This window comes from Rhinopithecus roxellana, chromosome 13 (genome assembly GCF_007565055.1).
Source record: "Rhinopithecus roxellana isolate Shanxi Qingling chromosome 13, ASM756505v1, whole genome shotgun sequence".
Taxonomy (NCBI): domain Eukaryota; kingdom Metazoa; phylum Chordata; class Mammalia; order Primates; family Cercopithecidae; genus Rhinopithecus; species Rhinopithecus roxellana.
The window spans coordinates 49,152,500-49,175,540 of record NC_044561.1 but is presented as its reverse complement, the minus strand read 5'-3'; the positions used below and the strand labels follow the sequence as shown (position 1 = coordinate 49,175,540).

Here is a 23,041-nt window from a genome sequence, read left to right as displayed (position 1 = left end):
AATGGAAATTCTTAAAGTTGTTACACATACAAAACACATTTTCTTCTTATCAATCAAAAAGCCTCAATCAACTAGAAAAAAAACAACTTGGAGTAGAGATAGAGAAGTCTTTTTCTGCTTATACAGGGTACTGGCCTACTCTAAAATATATTCCAAGAGCTCTACCTTTCCAGGAAAGCCAGAAGTGCCTTGTCCATTTCTGCCTTCATCTTGAGCCCCATCAGATTCTAGAACATCCTTGTTCTGTGTGGTCAGCAGCTTTACACTTGTCCTAGCCAGTTCCTGGAGAGACAGCCGGCCTGCTCAGCCTTGGAAGGCAGACCTGCAAGTGTCCTTCCCTGCTGGCACTAGCACCGAATCCCTCTGCCACTCTGGAATACACCCCTGGAGGACACCTGAGCCTTGGTACCAGGTCACTGAGATAAGATATAATGTGGGTGGTCAATTTACTCATTTTCTGATAGGATTTTTTTTTCCCCCAGTTAAATTCAGGGCTACTCGACCAGATGAAATCAGTCACTTTCATACACTTAGGTCTTTAGGTTGTTAAAAAAAAGCAAAGAAGAAAAAAATGCCTCCTCTTACATGAATGTTCTTTGGGAGCAGAGCTCTTTCCTCTGCTATCAGAGGACAGAGACACATTATCCAAACAAACAAGGAAGTCTGGCTCTAGTTTCTCAAGCATTCCTGGTGACCTGCACCTAGAAAGGTCCCTCATTCCAGATTAGTTCAGGCCTGGATCTGAATGAGCCACATCTTCAGGCTCTCATTGTCCCAGCAAACCTGGTTCCAGGAGATGATGCTGTCCGTCTACCTGCCAGCATGATGCCAGCAGCCAGAGAGGCCCTGTCCCAGAGGGACCAGGATATAGACTCTCCCTTCTAGAGAACTGCTGTATGAAGAAGGCTCAGCCCAAGAGGTCCCAGGATAGTTCAGCTCTCAGGGATGACTGAGGGTTACAGCGTAACCCTATGACCAGGACAGCCCCTTCTTGGGCTAAAGGAGATCAGAGTGTGCAGGAGGAGCTAGCCGTGTGGCTCAGAGCAGAGGAACACTTGCAGGGGTGTCTAAAAGGCTGAGAACAGGATGCCAGGATGCAGTGGCCTACAGAACTCCTACATTTAGAAAACAAAGAGCTTGGAGACAGACTCCTTGTTGGCAAGGAGCATTTAATTTCTATGAAATATAGCCCAGATGGTCAATAGAGGTGGAGGAACAGAGAGGCCCAAGGGTTTGAGACTCCATGCATCAGCCCTGTTCCTCAATCCCCTTGACACAACTCATGAATCACAGCTGGATCTGAGGGCCAGCCCGACTCCTCCATAAGGACGATCGGTTACATTACAAATTACACCAGGAAATACAAGGACACTAATCCAGAACTTGCTACACAGCAGGAGCATCTCAAGGATGTTCAACAGAGTCAATTGAGGAAAAACAGTCACATATTGCTTTCTCATGCTACATTAATTCCAATAATAGGACACTATGAGTGGGTGACCTGGGACCTCAAACGATTGTTTGTCATTGTGCATACCATACGCTACCTACATGAACAATGATGTCCAACATTAACACGCAAATGAAGTCAAAGAAGGAAAGACAGGACAGAAAACAAAAAGAGATTGGAATAGTGACCCACACTACCCCATTTACACATGGAATACTTTTTTTCTACCATGGTAACATGTCTTTCATAAACACACTGAACAAATGGTATTGGTTATAGAAATAGGAAAGCATAAGTTGCATGTCTATTTATAGATTTAATTTAAAAGTTTCTTAACAACATCAAAAAATATAAACTTAAAGTATTTTAACCATGTTTTCTGCTGGGAAATGGTAAACAAATGCATGCCCGAAGTTAAACTTGGTCTCTAACACGTTCAGTTGAAAGTTTCCAACTACAGGGTATATTTGCTTGTTTCAAAAAATACTTATGTCTGTTATTCTTGATACAAAATTCTACACTATCTTCAATAAATAAATAATAAAGTATTTCTTAAAAGTATGAAATGTAAACTTTGTTGTCCTTTCCAACACACACTTTTAAAAAAAATTGCTTGAAGTCTGACCGGGCTCTCATGGGAAATTATAACACTACACATTCAGTTCCCAGCAAAGGGGGTACTCTGCCACAAAGCTGATGCTATTATTTAGAAAGCGCTTTTATAACCCTAATTAAAGTCTAAGGACCTACAATCAAAGAGAACACCATCTAGTACAGGAAAGCTAGACTCCGGTACCAACAGAACATGCAAAGGACATTTCATGACCACAACAAACTGGGATTATGAGAATGTTAACATGCGAACAAAATACGGCCCCCACTTTTCATTAGCAGATCAAGTTACTATCTAACTAACCAGACTATCTCCTGGCATTTAAGGGGAAAAAAAAAAAAATTAAAGAACTCAAACCAAACAGCTTGACACATGGTCATACAGTCCTGACTCTTGGAACAAGCACATTACCGTGAGGTTGGGGTGGGTGTGCTGGAGGGTGGGAAGTGTCTTAGGTCTTTGCCCCAGGATGTGCGGGGCTTGCATACTCCTAGGGTCTTTTACCCACCACATAATGGACTGCCTTCATTTTCTCTCCCAGCCGTCAGCTTGACATTTTTCCTTTTCACGCCTTGGGAATCTAGAATGTGGCTTTTTGGGGAATGTACCAAAGACAGTTGTTGAAATTTCCTACAACAATCAGGATTCAGCACATCCAAGCACAGAACAGGGCACCAGCAACTACTGCTGCCATGAAATATCACAGGGCCTCTGAGCCAAAAGAGATTTTTCCAACATGGCTGCCAATCGAGACCCAGTGACCCAACACTGTAAAGTTGCCTTTCCAGTGACCTGCAGTGATCTGATCCAGCAGAGGGGTGACTTTCTAGATAATGGCTTTCTGTGACCATATTCCAAGCATGCTGGAAATCAGAACTGAATCCACGCAACAATACGCCAGTGTGTTTTCATTGACATATATTAATACGAGGCCTAGAGGGGGAAGGAACGGCTATAATGGTGCACATGCTGGAACCTTCCATAGACCAGCTCTTCAAAGAGCTAAGCCAGGGCCTGATCAGACCGTCTCACCGAGTGATCAGCTCCAGGCAGCATTTCCCTGCGGGAGAGATGGGATTCTGAAGCAACGACAGGACCATCATAATTGTTTCTAGACGCACACCAACGACTGGGCATTGTAAGCCAAGAAGTCTACTTGGGGCCTGGTGGATGTAAGAAATAGGAGGGTTACATGAGTTCTCCAAAAATATAGACATTGCATTTATAAATCTATTTTATAGTAACCAGACCCATTCTTCAAGCCCAGGAAGGCGCTAGACTCCCAACTGCACCCTGTTGAGGGTTATGGGATTTCAGCGACCGTAGAAGCCATAATGAGACCTGTAGTGAGGACAAAGGAAAACACAGCTTTGTTTCATGAAAAAGGACATTGTTTCGGGGCAGGGAGGATTGTCGAGAATGATCCCTAGAAGCTTTGAGGGGCCTGTCTTTGCTGTCCCGTATCCCTGTGACTGAACACCAAATGGTGGTTTCTTAGAAAAGGAACACAATTTCCAGACAGCACGTGCGGCCGTGGGCTGGGACCCTGCTGAGCACACCCCGAGCCCGCTGCCTACGGCTCATCAAACAACTGCAGGTCCAAGCGGACCACGATCTCTCCCGTGGGGACTTCGTGCAGCAGAAGACACTTCGTAACTGGACCCTTGGAGCCCTGGTCTTTCTTGATGTCCGCCACACGGATCTCCGTCCGACCCAAAAAATCTGAAAAGAGAACAAACAGACCCCGCTAAAAGGGTCCATTCTCTGTCTTCGAGGCACATGTCTGGCAAATTGGGGACCCCCTGATGAACTGTTACATTCTGATGTAAACCAACACTAGGATTTCCAACTCACTCCCCAGCAGAGTTGCCAATGTGTCACGGTATTTCATTATTTAAAAAAAAAACAGGCCGGGCGCGGTGGCTCAAGCCTGTAATCCCAGCACTTTGGGAGGCCGAGACGGGCGGATCATGAGGTCAGGAGATCGAGACCATCCTGGCTAATACGGTGAAACCCCGTCTCTACTAAAAAATACAAAAAACTAGCCGGGCGACGAGGCGGGCGCCTGTAGTCCCAGCTACTCGGGAGGCTGAGACAGGAGAATGGCGTGAACCCGGGAGGCGGAGCTTGCAGTGAGCTGAGATCCGGCCACTGCACTCCAGCCTGGGTGGCAGAGCAAAACTCCGTCTCAAAAAAAAAAAAAAAACAAACCCAACCCCAATCTTTATCTCTCAGAATTAGAAGGTAGCCGGGCCCAGTGGCTCGCATCTGTAATCCCAGCACTTTGGGAGGCCAAGGCAGGAGGATCACTTGAGTCCAGGAGTTTGACACCAGCCTGGGCAATAGAGTGAGACCCTGTCTCTACAAAAACATTTTTAAAATGAGCCTAGCATGGTGGTTCATGCCTGTCATCCCAGCTACTCAGGAGGCTGAGGCAGGAGGATTGCTTGAGCCTGGGAGGTGGAGGCTGCAGTGAGCTGTGATTGCACCACTGTGCTCCAGCCTGAGTGACAGAGTGAGACCCTGTCTCAAGAAAAAAAAAAAAAAAATGTAAAAAAATCAAAAGAAAAAAGAATTAGAAGTTGACAGTGCACACAGTGGTTAAGAGCCAGACTTGGGAGGCAAACTGTTCCAGTCGCACTCAAACATTTAACCAGCTACCACAACGAGTACCTAAGTCACAGTGAGATAATTCATATAAAAAGTACTAAAAGATGAAGGCCCTATGGAGCCATTTAAACCTGGTACAGATAATGATAGTATTCGACCCTCACTCCTTTGGTTATAATTAAGTTGAGCATATAATCTTTTAACTTACTCTGTGATTTTTTTTTTTTTTTTTTTTTTGGAGATGGGGTCTTGCCCTGTCACCCAGGCTGGAGTGTAGTGGCACCATCATGGCTCACTGCAGCCTCAACCTCCCAGTCTCAAGCAGTCCTCCTGCCTCAGCCTCCCAAGTAGCTGGAACTGCAGGTGTGTGCCACTATGCCTGGCTACGTTTTGTATTTTTTTGTAGAGACTAGGTCCCATTATGTTGGCCAGGCTGGTCTCAGACTCCTGGGCTTAAGCAATCCTCCTGCCTCAGCCTCCCAAAGTGTTGGGATTCCAGGCCTGCATCACCATGCCCACTGGTGATTTTTACTGGGTTGAGGAAGAGACAGGTAGTTTCTTGGAATCATTGGGCCAAAACTATTCTTTTCCAGGCCCAAGCAGAAACAGAAGGCTGGTGGAAGAAATGATTCATCCAACGTGACTGCATCCCTTTGCCTACTTAATAACTGCCACAAAAATGCCACCCAAAGGGACCTGGCTGATTCTGCGGCTCCTGTGGTGGGCTAACATCCTTGTTCCATTGGCCAGTTCCATCCATTGCCAGCATGGCTTTTTGCCAAGGACTGAAGAACTGTGCTGAGGCTCTTAAATACACCCCTCTCCACAGTCACCTGCTTTGGAAAGCAGAAGACGGTCGTGTTTGCCCAGGGCAGCTGGCACAATTCTAGACCAGGCATGCTCTGTCCACTTGCAGTGAGACACCTCCAGACGACTCCTCCAGGGGACACAGAGCCTCGTCTTGTGCCAACCAGCCTCATCTCTCGGGAGGGAAACCCAAGGAATCCTGGCACCAAGTCTCCAGGTAAGAAAACATTAACTCACGCAAACGAGTGCCAGGGAAGGAGGAATAACCACGGGGCTGTGTTCCACTCACCATCTGGTGAGAACTGGTCCCTCTCGAACACAGTGATGCAGAGGACCTCCTGCTCCAGGTCTCGGATGAAGAACTGGCAGTTGGAATTCCACTTGGGGTTCAGCGTGTCCTGGATCGTCTTGGTGATGTGGCACTGGGAACCCATGGTCACCTCGCAGTAGGGGTTACTCTTTCCTGAAGGGAACAAAAGCCTTTGTCAGGTGGAACTCACACCTCATTTTGATCCCCACTCTTTTTTTTTTTTTTTATGGAGTCTGTTGCCCAGGCTGGAGTGCAGTGGTATGATCTCAGCTCACTGCAACCTCCACCTCCTGGGCTCAAGTGATGCCTCAGCCTCCTGAATAGCTGGTATTACAAGTGCCTGCCACCATTCCTGGCTAATTTTTTATATTTTTAGTAGAAACGGGGTTTCACCATGTTGGCCAGGCTGGTCTCGAACTCCTGACCTCAGGTGATCCGCCTGCTTTGGCCTCCCAAAGCACTGGGATTACAGGTGTGTAATCCAGGCCACTGTGCCTGGCCGCTCCCCTCTCTTAATAACTACTATGCTTAATAAGTGGCATTCGATGGAGAATCCACGTGAAAACTCCCAGAAGTCAGCTTCATCCTTAAACTAAGAACAAATAATTAATTGAGTGGGCTTTGAAACTAGGCCCTTCCTGTCCTCCTCACTTTGGCCTGATTTTGTGTCATATCCACTGTGAATGCAGCCGCTCAGATCCCTCGGAAAAGCAGAATGGTAGAAAGGATGAAAAAAAACCCCACAAAACCTCCAGGTTTTAAATCAGTGCTAGTTAAACCAACTCTGGAAGGAGATCGGGGAGTATGGAAATAGCACATTTGATTTACATTCAGGTGGGGGTGTGGGGAACGCGGACACAGCTTCCAACCCTAAGGCAGGAGTCAGGGGCGCCTCAGAGCCTTACCATGTGACCGACAGGGTTTCAACTCAATGCCTTCAACCACGTTCACCATCAACCTTCCAATGCCTGTTGCCCTTTGGGAACGGACTATGATGGCAGGAAAAACACAAAATGCTTCATTGGAACATGCCACGCCTTTCCCATCTCTGTGAGCCTCACAATGCATTTCATGTACCTCTCCCGACTCAAAAGTAATTCTCCTCTCCTCTCCTTAAACTCTGGCTTCCTTGCTCCTGGAATTTGTCCTCCCTCCCCATCTGCATCCCACCCCAAGCTCACTTCCATCCCATCTCATGCCCCTCCTCTAGGTCCCGAGGACTCTTCTATTCTGAGGATTTTCAGCCCAGCCAAATGGCCCTCCCTCCTGCCCAGCTGTGCAGAACACCCCACGGGGCCATGCATTACCCAGGTACGCTTTCTCGCGCTTCTTTTTCTCAGTCTCTATGTAGAGTTCAGAAGCAGCTTTGATTTTCTGCACCCAGGCAGTCCTTGGACAGAAAAAGACAGAAAGTTGCCAAACAGAAACTCAGGAAAAAGGCTTCAGGTCTGTTCAAACACTGTTGCCAGGACTGTTTTCTTTGTTCACTTGATTTTAACAAAGGCTCGGGAAAGAGAATCTGATTTTATGTCACATGATGCTAATACTTATTCCTGCCGTCAATAAGAAAGGCATGAGGGCCATTTCCATGGATGTCCTCAAGACCTGCGTTCATGTCCCCGGGGAAGAAAATCTGTGAAAAATGCTGTCTTGGAGGCAACATCGGGACACAACTCCTCTTCCCTCCTTACAGAAGAGTAGCGCATATTTTCCTAATCCAACAAAGCCAGAAGGATCTTGCTTATGAAGTCACGCAAAGAGAGAACAAAAACCACTTCCCAGATTGGGAACCACTTCACAAGAAAGAGCAAACTGCCCTGGGGAAGGCATTTGTGACTGCGGTTTTCGCCTTCATTTTTTCTGAGAACCATATGCACGAAAGCTTTAGCCAATTTTCTTGCTTGGTGCAAACGCTCTTTGGAATGATGCTGGCCTTGTGTCAAGTTCACCCTTCAGAAAATGATCTATTTCATTTGGCTCCAGGGCAGTGTCTTGAAGACAGATTGAAGCAAAATACCCACAGCCCTAGGTTCCAGAATGCCCATTTAAGTGAGCCAAGGTGAGGAGGGGTTTGGGTTTGGGTGGTCCTATTAACCCCAAAATTGCTTTCCTATTGGTTTCTGCCACCTGGGAAGCCAGGGGAAACTTGAGATGCTCCGTTTACCTCAAAGAATGCTAAACATTTCTGGGAAAAAAAAAAAAAAAAACTGCCAGGTGCAGTGGCTCATGCCTGTAATCTCAGCATTCTGGCATTCTGGGAGGCCAAGGCGAGTGGATCCCTTAAGCCCAGGAGTTTAAGACCAGCCTAGGCAACATGGCAAGACCCCATCTCTACAAAAAAAATAATAAAAGACTAGCCAGGCTTGGTAGCACATGCCTGTAGTCCCAGCTACCTGGGAGGCTAGGGTGGGAGGATTACTTGAGCCCAGGAAGTCAAGGCTACAGTGAGCTGTGACTGCACCATTGCACTCCAGCCTGAGTGACAGAGTGAGACTCTGCCTTAAAAAAAAAAAAAAAAAAAAAAAAACTCAAGCAAAATTAGTTTCAATCCATGTTATTTTGGAAAGTGCATGCCATGTGTCAGATTTTTGAGAGGCTGTAGAAAAAAGTAATAGCCCCATTCCCAACCCCAGCCAGGGGTGATGGCATTGCCACTTGGGAAACATTGGCACCTGCTGATTAATCACACGTCCCTTTTGCGTCCTAGAGCCGTGGAGCCCCTGGGGCCCATGCTGGGGAGGTGGCAGGTCTTACCTTTCATTTATGCTTTCTGCTCGGAGGGTATAGACTCGGTCAATGTGGGAGATGTGGAAGATGGGCTCGTCTCCAGAAGGGTCGGTGGGTAATTTTACTAGAACCTCATTTAGGAAAATAGGCTGGAAAGTAACGCGAAGGCATTACAAAGCGAGGCTGGGGGTCTGTGTGCTCTGGTAAACCGTGAGTGTGTGAGCACGCTTATGCTAATGTGTTCCGGTAAATGAGACTGCGAGTCAGCCGTGTGTGCACGCCCCTGTGTGTATTTCAGTAACCTCGACTGAGCGTGTGTGTGTGTTTCTGGGTGTGTTCCAGTAAACCAGACTAAGGGCGTGTGTGTTTTCCGGTAAAGAATCCCAGAATAATAATTTTGTGTTAGTACCAACTTTCATATATTACAAATTATACATATGGGTCTCCCCCACCCCCGATTTTGCAGGTATTTTGTTTTTGTTTTTGTTTTTGTTTTTGAGACGGAGTCTGGCTGTCGCCCAGGCTGGAGTGCAGTGGCGCGATCTCGGCTCATTGCAAGCTCCGCCTACCAGGTTCACGCCATTCTCCTGCCTCAGCCTCCCAAGTAGCTGGGACTACAGGCGCCCGCCACCACGCCCGGCTAATTTTTTTCTATTTTTAGTAGAGACGGGGTGTCACCGTGTTAGCCAGGATGCTCTCGATCTCCTGACCTTGTGATCCGCCCGCCTCGGCCTCTCAAAGTGCTGAGATTACAGGCGTGAGCCACCGCGCCCGGCCGCAGGTATGTTTTAAGTCCTTTGGAATAAGATCTGGCTGGTGTCGCTTTTCCTGGTGTATCCTAAACAGCAGTCTTCATCCACTTTACATCAAGCAATTCCCTCCAAAGATTTTCACACGAAGTTTCTAGTAACTATATAAATACATAGCTCTTTTTTCCCCCAAAATAAAGCTAACTGCTGCTTCAGAGAAAATTCTTCTGTAAAAACACCCCCATGGAGACAAATTTAGAAAAACAATGTCCCGTGACACGAAGACACAAACACAGCCATGCACGTATGAGCAGACCATATAAACAGCTGAGGGAAATTCTCCACTCATCAACTGTTCAGAGAGGCTTTGCTAGAAAGGGGAGGCCTCGGATGTTTCAAGCTACCTGGAGAAGTCTGGCAGGGGACTTAGGACGGTTTGGAGGCGACGGTAGGCCCTGGGTGCTGTTTTGCACCTCTTCTCCCAAGCTTTTTCACACCTGCCTCATCTGTACCCTAGACTTCGCTCCTACAGGCTAAGGCATGCCTTTGTCACATCCCAGGGACCACAGGAGCCATTTGGCAGCCAATATATGTTCCACCGATGGCACCGAGTGTCACTGAAACTGCGGTGGGATATGGATCGTCCTCCACTCCGGACACCCTAAATCACAGTTCAACTCCCGGCCTTCTACTCCACGCCACGGCCCCAGACCCCGCTAAAACTCTAGCTCCTTTTTGGAAACGTCTTCCTCCCCAAACACGTCAACCCTGACAATGCAATCTGGAATCCAACTTACTGTTTTGTACATTTTATACTGCAGGTTTGATTTGGGGCTGAAGACTTTGTCGGTGCCAGAAGACCCCAAGGGCTTCGTGATCTGAGTCAGCAGGAGGAAGTCGTTGAAAAGGAAACCATATAGTTCCTTGTTGCTCTTGGCCTTGTAGAGCTTCCCACTGTGTAGAAATTTGCGCGGCCCCAAGCAATTGGTCACTGAATTGAACACAAGTTGCTGAGAAAGGAAAACAAAACCCAAAGTGTAACATTTTTTGTTTCTCCGCATCTGAAAGCATGGGCTCCATCAGAATCAGAGGCCAGGCCCCAGCGGACTCGGATCTCAGGCAAAAGTCAAGGATGGCTTTGAAGACTCTGGAGCCAAGAGATCAAAGTCAGACAAAGGCACAGTTCAGGGAATTCCAGTATCAAGAAGAAGAGTCTCAGTGGTAATTTCTAAGGCTTTTCCTCTAGAGGGATGCTAGTGTCTTATGGTGCAATTGGTGTGTTTTTTTCTTTTTTTTTTTTGAGACAGGGTCTCACTATGTTGCCCAGGCTGGAGTGCAGTGGTGTGATCATAGTTCACGCAGCCTTGACCTCCCAGGCTCAAGCAATTCTCCCATCTCAGCCCCCCAGCCCATGCCTGGCTAATTTTTGAAAAAAAACTTTTGTAGAGATGGGGGTCTTACTACTTTGCCCAGGCTGGTCTTGATCTCCTGGCCTCAAGTGATCCTTCCACCTCAGGCTCCCAAAATACTGGGATTACAGGTATGAGCCACTGGGCCTGGCTGCTTCTCTTTTTTATTTACTGGGAAAACGGGGCAGCAGAAAGAAAAGTGCCCACCTGGCTCCCACCTTGGGGATTCCCTGCTCTGTGCAGGGTCTGTGCATGAAACAGCTCCAGGGAGAAGACCCCACACAGGTTCAGACAGTCCTTTGTGCTTCTGGAAAGCAGCAGCCACCCTCTCTCTCCAATTCCATGGACAAATGCTGCCTTCCAAGGCACAACTGCAGTCTGGGCCCCTGGCATGTGTGTGACTGCACAAATCAGTGGTGGTAATTTTTTTTTTTTTTTTTTGAGATGGAGTCTCGCTCTGTTGCCCAGGCTGGAGTGCAGTGGCGTGATCTCCACTCACTGCAAGCTCCACCTCCCAGGTTCACGTCATTCTCCTGCCTCAGCCTCCTGAGTAGCTGGGACTACAGGTGCCCACCACCACGCCCGGCTAATTTTTTATATTTTTAGTAGGGACAGGGTTTCACCATGTCAGCCAGGATGGTCTCGATCTCCTGACCTCGTGATCTGCCCACCTTGACCTCCCAAAGTGCTGGGATTACAGGTGTGAGCCACTGCGCCCGGCTGTAAATCAGTGGTGTGGAGCGACCTCTCAATGCCAAATAGAATGGACACTGTGCTGTGCACGTGAAACCTCACCCAACTCACCCGCTTAGCAAACAGGAAGGGAACAGTTCCCTCCCCCGACTTACTGACCTGTAGAGACACTGTGGGTGCTGAAACGCGGCTCTAACACCTCTTGGGGGTCTATCACCTCACTCCAGTAGGTTCTGAAGGGGCAGAGGGTACTGAGGTGGAGATGACCCTACAGAGTCCCCCTTTTTGACAGCGGGGGGAGAGACCAAGGATAGCAAGGCCGTGGCTGCATGCCAGGAGTGAGATGACCCAGTCAGAGGCCAGCCCCTCACGCTCCCCGTCTGCCACACAACTGGCCCCACACAACAGCTCCAGGGCTGTCTCCTGAGCTACGAGCCCTATGGACCTCTCTGAATAGAATATTTGTGAGGGAGTGACAGGTTCGTAACACGTGTCCCCAAGAGAAGCCGGTGGCCACCTGTCCATGTGCAATACGGGAGAAGCAGTGGCGCCTCTGTGAGTGGAGAGCTAAAGCCAGCTGAAAAGGGCCCACTGCACTCTGCTGTCAGCCACCAGGAGGAAAGATGACCTCTGACCTCCCACGGAGGCTCTGAGAGCCCAAGAAAGACCGAAGGTGTTGCCACAACAGGAGCCTTCAAAGAACACTCTTCACCTCTGCACTCTGGGCAGGAGCCTGGAGACCAGCCAGCCCTTCCTGCTTGCCAAGACAGGGTTCAAGCCACTTGGGCACAAAGAATCCAGAGAAGGCAAGTGTCATTGGATCCAGTGACATAAAGGCCGTCTCATTCATGCATACTCAAAGCCTCTACCTGGCCAGGATAACACTGAATATACATGAACTGGGAATAGTATTTGTACTTCTCTATCTTCAGACAGGAATGCCAAACACAGCATCTGTTTGAAATTCAATCACTGCTGTGTGTCCAGACCTGGGCCACGCATGGTCCACACCGTGATCGTAGGTCAGGAAACAGAAGTCAACACATCCCCTTCCCATCACCATGAACGTCATCAAGACAACAACGACGCTGTGCATGATAGCCAGGAAGACTGACCAAGAAGGACAGCCATCTGATGGCAAACGGGGGATTTAAGCCCAAAAAATCAAAGGACAAGAACTAGGCTGGGTGCGGTGGCTCAGGCCTCTAATCCCAACACTTTGGGAGGCCAAGGCGGGCGGATCACTTGAGGTCAGGGGTTGGAGACCAGCCTGGCTGACACGGCGAAACCCCATCTCTACTAAAAATACAAAAAGTAGCCGGGTGTGGTTCTGGGCCCCTATAGTTCCAGCTATTCGGGAAGCTGAGGCAGGAGAATCTCTTGAACCCAGGAGGTGGAGGTTGCAGTGAGCTGAGATCGCACCACTGCACTCCAGCCTAGGTGACAGAGTGAGACTCCGTCTCAAAAAAAAAAGGATGACAATTGATTTTACTTTAACATCTTCAGATCCCGGCCTCACTGTGCCCCTCTGATGGCAGCTGTCAGAATCAGGGAAGGGCCCTTTCTAAGGCGCACATGGTTGTGTCGGCATTTCTGCCTGGCAGTGCAGGGGCGGCTTGGGTCCCTTGTCTTCAGGATCAAGTTAACGTTCCTTTGCATGATACATAGACCTTCTTTGGCTGGGCCTCAGCCTGCCCTGCAGCCCCATGGCCCATCGTTCCTCTACAATCCTCACCAATGCCCTGCTCAGAATCTCAGAATGGTCCTCCACTCCTAATGCCCTGCCCCGATCTTGTTTTTTTTTTTTTTTTTTTTGAGACAGGGTCTTGATCTGTTGCCCAGGTTGGAGTGTAGTGGTGCAATCACGGCTCACTGCAGCCTCAAACTCCTGGGCTCAAGCAATCCTCTTGCCTCAGCCTCCCAAGCAGTTGAGACTACAGGTGCATGCCATCACACCTGGTTAATTTTCTAAACATTTTTTATAGAGACAAGGTCTCACTATGTTGCCCAGGCTGGTCTTGAACTTCTGGCCTCAAGGATCCTCCCGCCTTGGCCTCTCAAAGTGCTGGGATTACAGGCCTGAGCCATGGTGCTTGGCCCGCCTCCAATGCTTCATCCTGCCACACCCAGTCAAGTATCACCTCCAAGGCCCCTGAGAGTCCCCCGTACAACTGTCCCTTGCTCCCCTCATGTGTCCCCACAGCACTTGGCACCTAGCTCTGCCTCCTCACCCCTCACATCTTGTTGTAAACGTTGATTTAACCCCCAGCTTCCTACTGGACCATAAGCTCCTTGAGAGTGGGGGCCACATCTTATTTCTTTTTATGTCCCAGGGTTTAGTACTGAGCCGTGGCACATGGGCAGATACTCACTAAGTGCTTATTGAATGAATGGATGATGAGTGAATAAATGACCCACCCACCAATTGCAGAGCAACACAAAATCCCAAAATGGGGGCCCACAGCTGTCCCCTCGGCCGCCACGGGGTTGCTTCCACAACTTTGCTCATCCCACACCAACACTGAACGTGGACAGGAGGTGGGGCCGTGGAGGAACCAGTCATGGTGACTCCCTCAGGCGGTGACTGCCTTTGTAGCTTATGAGAGGGAAGAAACCACAGGGGGAGTGGATGAGGGAGATGCATTCTCGCTGGGCATTTTGGGAAATCCTAGCAAATGGTATATGTGTGTGCATACATGCATGTATGTATGTGTGTACATGCACAAGTGTGGGTGTATACAGAAATAGAGAGAAAAAAATGGGAAAAAAAAATGAATGAGACCAAAGGAAAGGTTAAGTGGAAAGAAGAAAATTAAAGACCAAATGAGAGGCTTCTGGCCATGCATGGTAGCTCACGCCTGTAATCTTGGCACTTTAGGAGGTTGAGGCGGGCAGATCGCTTGAGCTCAGGAGTTTGAGACCAGCCTGGGCAACATGGTGAGTCCTTGTCTGTACAAAAAAATAGAAACATTAGCTGGGCATAGTGGCCAATGCCTGTAGTCCCAGCTACTTGGAAAGCTGACGTGGGAGAATCACTTGAGCCCAGGAGGTTGAGGCTGCAGTGAGCTGAGTTTGTGCCATTGCACTCCAGCCTGGGCAACAGAGTGACACCCTGTCTAAACACACACACACACACACACACACACACACACACACACACAGAGGCGGAGGGGTGGGGGGTTCTGTTTCTGGAAGTATAGTGGACTAGATACTCGGAATGACTCACCCAACACAAACTTGAAAAAAACAGAAAAATGCAAAAATCCACTTTTTAACTCCAAGAAAACTGGCACAGAAAAAAATTGAAACAAAGTAAGAAATTTGCAGAGGCTGAAAACAGAATGAAAATAGGAACCTGGAAGATCACTGAGAGCCAGTGCCACAGTAGCTTTGAGGGTCTCTCTTGAATCTGCTAACGCTGACCTTGCATTTTACTTACTACATAGGGTGCAGAAACAGGTGCATCCAGAGCCAACGTGAGGGGTCTAATGGGAGATCTTCACAAAAAGATGAACCCAGAGGAGGAGTGACAGGTAAACTCAGGCTCAGAGGGGATGAGCAATAAAACATTTCTCTTTTTCACCTTGGTGTAGTGAAGGAAAACGTGCCCTGAGAATGTGTGGTTTATCAAGTAGCTCTCACACAAGTTTACATCCAAAATTCACACAAGGGGTGTGATGCCCAAACCCCTCTAAACGTAGTTTTGGATAATCACGATAACAGTCCTCCCAGAAGGAATACAACTTCAGACAATAAAGATGCCCGCAGGTAGGCCAGGTGCAGTGGCTCACGCCTGTAATCCCAGCACTTTGGGATGCTGAGGCGAGTGGATCCTCTGAGGCCTGGAGTTCGAGACCAGCCTGACCAACATGACGAAACCCCATCTCTCCTGAAAATATAAAAATCAGCCAGGCATGGTGGTGAGCACCTGTAATCCCAGCTACTTTTGAGGCTGAGGCAGGAGAACCCAGGAGGCAGAGGTTGCAGGGAGCTGAGATCATGTCACTGCAGTCCACCCTGGGTGACAGAGTGAGACTCCATCTCGAAAAAAAAAAAAAAAAAAAAAGATGCCCACAGGTAAAGTTCCAAGGAACATTTAGTTCACAGTCAAAAATCATAATCCGAGAAACAAGGTAAGTTTAGCAAGAGCTGGCAGAAACAACAGACAAAACAATAAGACCCATAACTTCAGGTTATAGGTTCTATATCTATATCTATATCTGTTTGTTGTTCTGAGACAAGGTCTGCTCTGTTGCCCAGGCTGGAGTATAGTAGCATGATCATAGCTCACTGCAGCCTTGAACTCCTGGACTAAGCAATCCTCCCACTTCAAGTGTGAACCACCACACCCAGCTAATTTATTTTTTATTTTTTTTATAGACAGGGTCTCACTCTGCTTCCCAGGCTGATCTTGAATGCACACTAGCCTCCTGCCTCCACTTCCCAAAGCACTGGGATTACAGGCGTGAGTCACTGCACCTGGCCAGGAATATCTATGTTTAAAATGTGTTAAGAAATAAATAAGAAGGATTAACATTTGAGCAAAAAACAAGATACAAGAAAGAAACCAGCATAGCTGGGTGTGGTGGCATGCACCTGTGGTCCCAGCTACTTGGGATGCTAAAGTGGGAGGATCACTTGAGCTCAGGAGATCCAGGTTGCATTGAGCTGTGATTGTGCCACTGCATTCCAGCAGCCTGGGTGACAGAGTTTGCTTGAACCCTGTCAAAAGAAGAGAAGAGAAGAGAAGAAGAAAGGAAGAGAGAAGGAAGGAAGGACGGAAGGAAGGAAGGAAGGGAGGGAGGGAGAGAAAGAAGAAAGAAAGAAGAAAGAAAGGGAAGGAAGGAAGGAAGGAAGGAAGGAAGGAAGGAAGGGAGGGAGGGAGGGAGGGAGGGAGGGAGGGAGGGAGGGAGGGAGGGAGGGAGGGAAAGAAAGAAATCAGCAGACAGGAGAAAAGAAATAGAACTTCTGGCAATGGGAAATGATATAATTTAAATTAAAAACTCAGTGGATGGCCAGGGAGTGGTGGCTCATGCCTATAATCCTAGCACTTTGGCAGGTCGAGGTGGGCAGATCACCTGAGGCCAGGAGTTCAAGATCAGCCTGGCCAACATGGTGAAACACCATCTCTACTAAAAATACAAAATTTAGCTGGGTGTAGTGGCGTGTGCCTGTAATCACAGCTACTCGAGAGGCTAAGGCAGGAGAATCGCTGGAACCTGGGAGGTGGAGCTTGCAGCGAGCTGAGATGGTGCCACTGCACTCCAGCCTGGGCAACAGAGTGAGAATCCATCTCAAATAAATAAACAAATACTCAGTGGGTGGATGAAACAGCAGATGAGAAGCAGCTGGATGGAAATGAGGATGCTCTCGGCAGGGGAGGAGAATGGTTCATGCTTTTCTTTGTCCTCCTCCAGGCTGGCGGCCGAGGCTCTGCCTGGGGAGACCGGGGCCCAGCCCAAGGGTGGCTACCTCAGACAGGCCTTCGCACTGTACATGGGCCTGGATCCACTCCAGCCGGTCGGAGTTCTCCTTCTCCCGCACCCCTTCGTTCACCTGGGAACAGAGCTCCTCTGCCTTCTCCAGAGCGTGCTTCAAGTGGCTGTGGTCCGGGTGGTTTTCAGGGGTGTTTTCCAGGATCTACACAGGAGAATAAAAACAACCACCTCCTTTTAGGCAATGTGGGTGGGCCTGTGATCCAGAGTCCTGCAGGACCAGGCCCAGCGGGGCAGGGCACCATCCTTTCATGAACGGCTCCCACTTAAGCAACCGCAGTTCTGTGCACCCACATGGCAATCACGTAGCAGATGACAGCCACTCCTTGTTGGCTCCAGTGGGTGGCCTTGCGGGGGCCTCGCTTCTCCATGGGCCCAGTGGCGGCTAAGCCCCGACCAGGAAGCAGTGAACGGGCCCATCCTTGAGGTCTCAGTCCAGCCCCACACCCTGAAAGTCCAGAGCAAGCTGTATGATCTGTCCTGCAAAATGCTAACATCACAGGGTGGACCCTGAGCCATACATGCAGACTCACAGGATCACAGTGTGTCCAGATAACCATGGGGCCCTTCGAGTTTCTCTTTGAAAATATTCTCCCTTGGCTGGGCGCAGTGGCTCATGCCTGTAATCCCAGTACTTTGGGAGGCCGAGGTGGGGAGATCACGAGGTCAAGAGATCGAGACCATCATGACCAATATAGTGAAACCCCATCTCTACTAAAAATACAAAAATTAGCTGGGCATGGTGGTGCACGCCTGTCATCCCAGCTACTCGGGAGGCTGAGGCAGAAGAATCGCTTGAACCCAGGAGGCAGAGGTTGCAGTGAGCCAAGATCGCACCACTGCACTCCAGCCTGGTGACAAAGCGAGGCTCCATCTAAAAAAGAAAGAAAGAGAGAGAGAGAGAGAGAGAGAAAGAAAGAAAATATTCACCCTGTATTCACCCTGTTTCGCAGAGGAATAAACTAGTCCCTGAGACGAGGAGCAGAGCCCAGCCATTCCAGCCCCAGTTCCGTGTTGTTTTCCCACCTATCCACTCAGGGAACTTACAATGCAATTCTGGCATTTGATGTGCAGAGTGTTCCATTAACCCACTGATCTAAGAGCCAAAAGGTGCCCTTGGAGGGCAGGGCGAGGACAGCACAGTCTATGTTTAGCATGCAGCCTGGGGCATAAGAGGAGCGGTGGCTACAGCAAGGGTGAGGGCACCTGCACAGAGAATGGCTCCTTCCTGGGTCCACGTACCTCTGGAACCACATGCAGATGGGTGCATCAGAGACGTGTGTGCTTTTCTAAGCAGACCATTAGAGGTGGTGGCTAAGAGTGCGAGCTCCGGAGTGGGACCTCCTGAAATTAAATCCCTGCCCCACCACAGACCAGCCATGATTTGGGTTGGTCATATACATGTTCTTTTTTTATTTGAGACAGAGTTTTGCTCTTATTGCCCAGGCTGGAGTGCGGTGGCACAATCTTGGCTCACTGCAACCTCTGCGTCCTGGGTTCAAGCAATTCTTCTGCCTCAGTCTCCCAAGTAGCTGGGACCACAGCCACCACGCCTGGTTAATTTTTGTATTTTTAGTAGAGATGGCGTTTCACCATGTTGGCCAGGCTGGTCTTGAACTCCTGACCTCAGGTGATCCACCTGCCTTGGCCTCCCAAAGTGCTGGGATTACAGGTGTGAGCCACTGCACCTGTAAATGTTCTTTTTGTCTCGCTCTGTCACCCATGCTGGAGTACCGTGGCACCATCTCAGGCTTCACTGTGATCTCTGCCTCCCAGGTTCAGGCAATCCTCCTGCCACAGCTTCCTGAGTAGCTAGGACGACAGGTGTGCACCACCACACCCAATTAATTTTTGTATTTTTAGTAGAGACAGGGGTCTTGCCATGTTGGCCAGTCTGATCTCGAACTCCTGGCCTCAAGTGATCTGTCCGCCTTAGCCTCCCAAAGTGCTGGGATAACATGTGTGAGCCACCACATCTGGCCCACATAAATGTTCTGAGTCTCAGGCTCCTCGCATGAGAAATGGGGAGGTTAATAGCCTCCTTTGTATGGTGTGTGGAGAACTAAATGATACACGTGGACCTCTTGGCAAAGTACCTGGCCCTTAGAAAGTGCTCAATAAACGAAGATGATTACCATCAGATCCTCAAAGGACGTCGAGGCCCCTAAAAACAGTTATCACCCTGGGCTGGAGAATGAAGAAAGACCCTAAGCCACATTTAAAGTGTACCAGGAGAATGCTGAGGGCATATTTGCCCAGGCCTTGTCCACATACAAATGATGTAAATAGCCCTGATTCTGAATAATATCTCATCCCAAAGGCATACCGTGGTTTAAAGTCCTAAGTAGATGCTCAAATGGAGAAAACACACTGTTTTCTATGTCCTGTGCGTCCACAAATCAATTCCAAGTAACAACCACAACCTCTGGGCCAATCCTGACTGTACATTAGAATCCTTTTGGAAAATCTGAGGCCTCATCCGTGACTAAATCGAAATCCCTGGGGGTGAAGCTCAGGCTTCGGGGTTTTCTAGAGGTTTCCAGATGTTCTAAAATGCAGCCAAGTCTGAGAACCACTACTACAGGCTAGGAACCCACCCAGCTGGCTTGAGTAAATTCATTTGTTTTGTTTAGTTTCAAAATTCAAACAGGTTTATTAATTTTTCTAATTATAAAATTAATATTGTACAATGTACAAAATTTAGAAAATTCAAAAAGTTATAAAGAACCTAAAAGTCACCAATAATCTCCCCATTATTTCAAGAATAAAAATTGCTTTGGGAGGCCGAGGCGGGATGATCACTTGAAGTCAGGAGTTTGAGACCAGCCTGGCCAACATGGTAAAACCCCGTCTCTACTAAAAACACAAAACTTAGCCGGGCATGACTGTACATGCCTGTAGTTTCAGCTACTCAGGAGGGTGAGCCAGGAGAATCGCTTGAACCCAGAAGGGGGACACTGCAATGAGTTGAGATCGTGCCACTGCACTCCAGACTGGGTGACAGAGTGAGACTCTGTCTCAAAAATAAATAAACAAAAATAAAAATAAAAATTGCATCATACTACCATTTTACAAAAACTACCATTTTACACTGTACCGTTTTGTACATTGCTTTATAGTACAATGTTCCATGTCCATTTCATATATATTATCATTTTTGAGGGTTTTATAATATATCATTATTGGGGCCGATCCCAATAATGATTGACCACGTTATGGAGCACAATGCATCTAAGTAGCTACCTTCCCATGAAACTTCATGTTGCTTCCAACTTTTCAGTATTTCTTAAATTACTTCCTTAGAATAAATTCCTAGAGGTGGAATTGCTGAGTCAAAGAGAAATTATAGTTTGATCTACACATCACCTTCCAAAAAAGGCTGTATCAATTTAACTTCCACCCAGATCTTTGCCAACACTGAGGAACTACAATCTTTTCAATATATGCCCATCTGGCAAGCCCAAATCAAAGTATGTTCTTGTTTTGTTATGTATTTTCTTTTATTGCCTGTGAGTTTGAACTTTTTGTGCATTTAGTACATAAGTGTTCTCAATGATAAAACTAACATTTATATACTGCCTAGTATGAGCCACTTTGCATACATTAACTCAGTTAATTCTCACATCACTATGCAGTAGGTACTATCAGTGTCCCTATTTTACAGACAAGAAACTGAGGTCCAAACTGAGGCCCAACTTGCCCAAGAGCACACAGCGGTAAGTACCCGGATTCAAACCCCAGCCAGCCTAGCTCCAGGCTATATGCTCTTCACTGCTATTCTATGCTGCCTACTGCCTCTCAGCAACTCCCAGTTCTATAGTCTACCTTTTTTTTTTTTTTTCTGAGATGGAGTCTTGCTCTGTCACCAGGCTGGAGTGCAGTGGCGCGATCTCGGCTCACAGCACTTTCACCTTGCGGGTTTAAGCAATTCTCCTGCTTCAGCCTCCTGAGTAGCTGGGACTACAGGTGTGCGCCACCATGCCCAGCTAATTTTTGTATTTTTAGTAGAGGCGGGGTTTCACCATGTTGGCCAGGATGGTCTTGATCTCTTGACCTTGTGATCTGCCCGCCTTGGCCTCCCAAAGTGCTGAGATTATAGGCATGAACCACCATGTCCAGTCCTTTTTTTTTTTTTTTTTTTTTTTTGAGACAGAGTTTTACTCCGTCACCCAGGCTGGAGTGCAGTGACTGCATCATAGTTCACTGCAGCCCAACCTTCCAGACTCAAGTGATTCTCCCACCTCAGCCTCCTGACACACGCCACTGTGCCTGGCTAATTTTTTTATTTTTATTTTTATTTTTGTATAGATAGGGTTTTACCATGTTGCCCAGGCTGGTCTTCAACTCCTGGGCTCAAGCAATCCTCTGCCTCAGCCTCCCAAAGTGCTGGGATTACAGACATGAGCCATTGTGCCTGGCCTTTCCCTATTTTTCTATTAGAGTATTTGTGGTTGTTTTAAGGGTGCTTGATATAGCTATAGATATTTATATTTTAGTACCTATGTATGTACAGCTAAAAATATGTTTAACCAGTTTATGTCTGTCATTTGTCTTTTCATTTTCTCTCTTTTTTTTTTTTTTTTCTATCACCCAGGTTGGAGTATAGTGGCGTGATCACAGCTCACTGCAGCCCCAAAATCCTGGGCTCAAGGATCTTCCTGCCTCAGCCTCTGGAGTAGCTAGGACTACACATACATGCCACCGTGCCTGGCTGAGTTTTTTAAAAGTTTTGTAGAGATGGGGGTCTCACTATGTTTCCCAGGCTGGTCTTGAACTCCTGTCCTCAAGCGATCCTCCCACACCTTGGCCTCCCAAAGTGCTGGGATTACGGGCATGTGCCACCATACCCAGCCTGTCATTTGTCTTTAAACTTTGCTCATTATATTTTGTGGTGAGAACTTTTTAAGAAAAAATTTTATGCAAATAACACATTAGCACTTTCTTGGTATGCAAGATTCAACCATTACAGAAATATGTACATTAAATGTAAAAATTTCCTTCACTCTCCTACCCCAGAGGTAACCACTGCCAAGAGACTGAAGGGCACTCCTTTAGATGCCCTTTATATATTTAATAGTTGCATGTAAAGTTTTTCCTCTCTTTTGGAAAAATGCATCATACTGTAGGATTGCTTAGTGAGTTTCGTGTTGCTTTTTCACATAACAGCATTTCTCAGTGTCTTTCCACGCTAACACATAGAGTAGAAGTTGCCCTGTATCTTTTTAAATATTTTCGTAGTATAGATCTACCATAATTATTTAACCATTCCTATTAATGAACATATAGGTTGTTCCCCGGAATAAAATTTGGGTTTTTTTTTTTTATTTTTATTTTTTATTTTTTGAGATAGAGTCCCACTCTGTCACCCACACTGGAGTGCTGTGGTGTGATCTTGGTTCATTGCAACCTCTGCCTCCCAGGTTCAAGATATTCTCCTGCCTCAGCCTCCTGAGCAGCTCAGATTACAGGTATGCATCATGTAAGGAACATGGCTGTGCTGCAGCCAGGCAGGCATAGGCAGATGTAAACATCCTGCATGACTCAGCAGGATTAGAGCGCAGGTGCACAATTCCATGCATTATATAATCACAGCTATGTAGCCATAACATGGGAGGCTCATCACCTGGCTCTAAGCCACTATTGTGTGTGATATATATAAGGGCAACACTGACAGTATGAAAGAGCTGCTGAATAAAGCCATGTCCCATCTACCTGCTGCTTTTCAAGTGTTCTTCCAGCTCCCTGACCCACGTCCACCCACTCCCCTCAGACCTCAGCTGGGGCTCAAACCTGACATGCCATCACTTCCAGCTAATTTTTTCTGTGTTTTTAGTAGAGACGTGGTATCATCATGTTGGCCAGGCTAGTCTTGAACTCCTGACCTCAAGTGATCTACCCATCTCAGTCTCCCAAAATGCTGGGATTACAGGCATGAGCCACCACGCCCAGGTGAAAGTTTGGGTATTTTTTAGGTTGCTATGATCTAAATCCTTTAAGTTTCTGTCTTTGAGACCATGCTAAGAATTTCTCCACATCAGTATCATAAAATTATTTAGCCTTAGTACTTTAGTGTATTTCATACGTATCTCATAGCTGACCACGATTTTCAATTCTCTTCTTAGTTCAGCTGGTTTTCAGTTCATTCTTCTGGGTGCTCTAGAAGAAATCAATTGTGTTT

At 47.6% G+C, this 23,041-nt stretch overlaps 1 protein-coding gene across 1 annotated transcript in view; it reads right to left on the bottom strand.

The window, feature by feature from the left end:
• Positions 1 to 3,281: 3,281 nt before the first annotated feature.
• Positions 3,282 to 23,041, bottom strand: part of ITSN1 (intersectin 1) — a 248,611-nt gene continuing 228,851 nt past the window's right edge. Inside the window, exons 34-40 of the mRNA XM_030914040.1 lie at positions 16,841 to 17,008; positions 10,064 to 10,276; positions 8,545 to 8,666; positions 7,098 to 7,180; positions 6,696 to 6,779; positions 5,770 to 5,943; positions 3,282 to 3,785 (exon numbers count right to left, since the gene is read on the bottom strand). Coding sequence (XP_030769900.1) covers positions 3,637 to 3,785; positions 5,770 to 5,943; positions 6,696 to 6,779; positions 7,098 to 7,180; positions 8,545 to 8,666; positions 10,064 to 10,276; positions 16,841 to 17,008 — 993 coding nt within the window. The 3' untranslated portion in view covers positions 3,282 to 3,636. The remainder of the gene's footprint in view (positions 3,786 to 5,769; positions 5,944 to 6,695; positions 6,780 to 7,097; positions 7,181 to 8,544; positions 8,667 to 10,063; positions 10,277 to 16,840; positions 17,009 to 23,041) is intronic.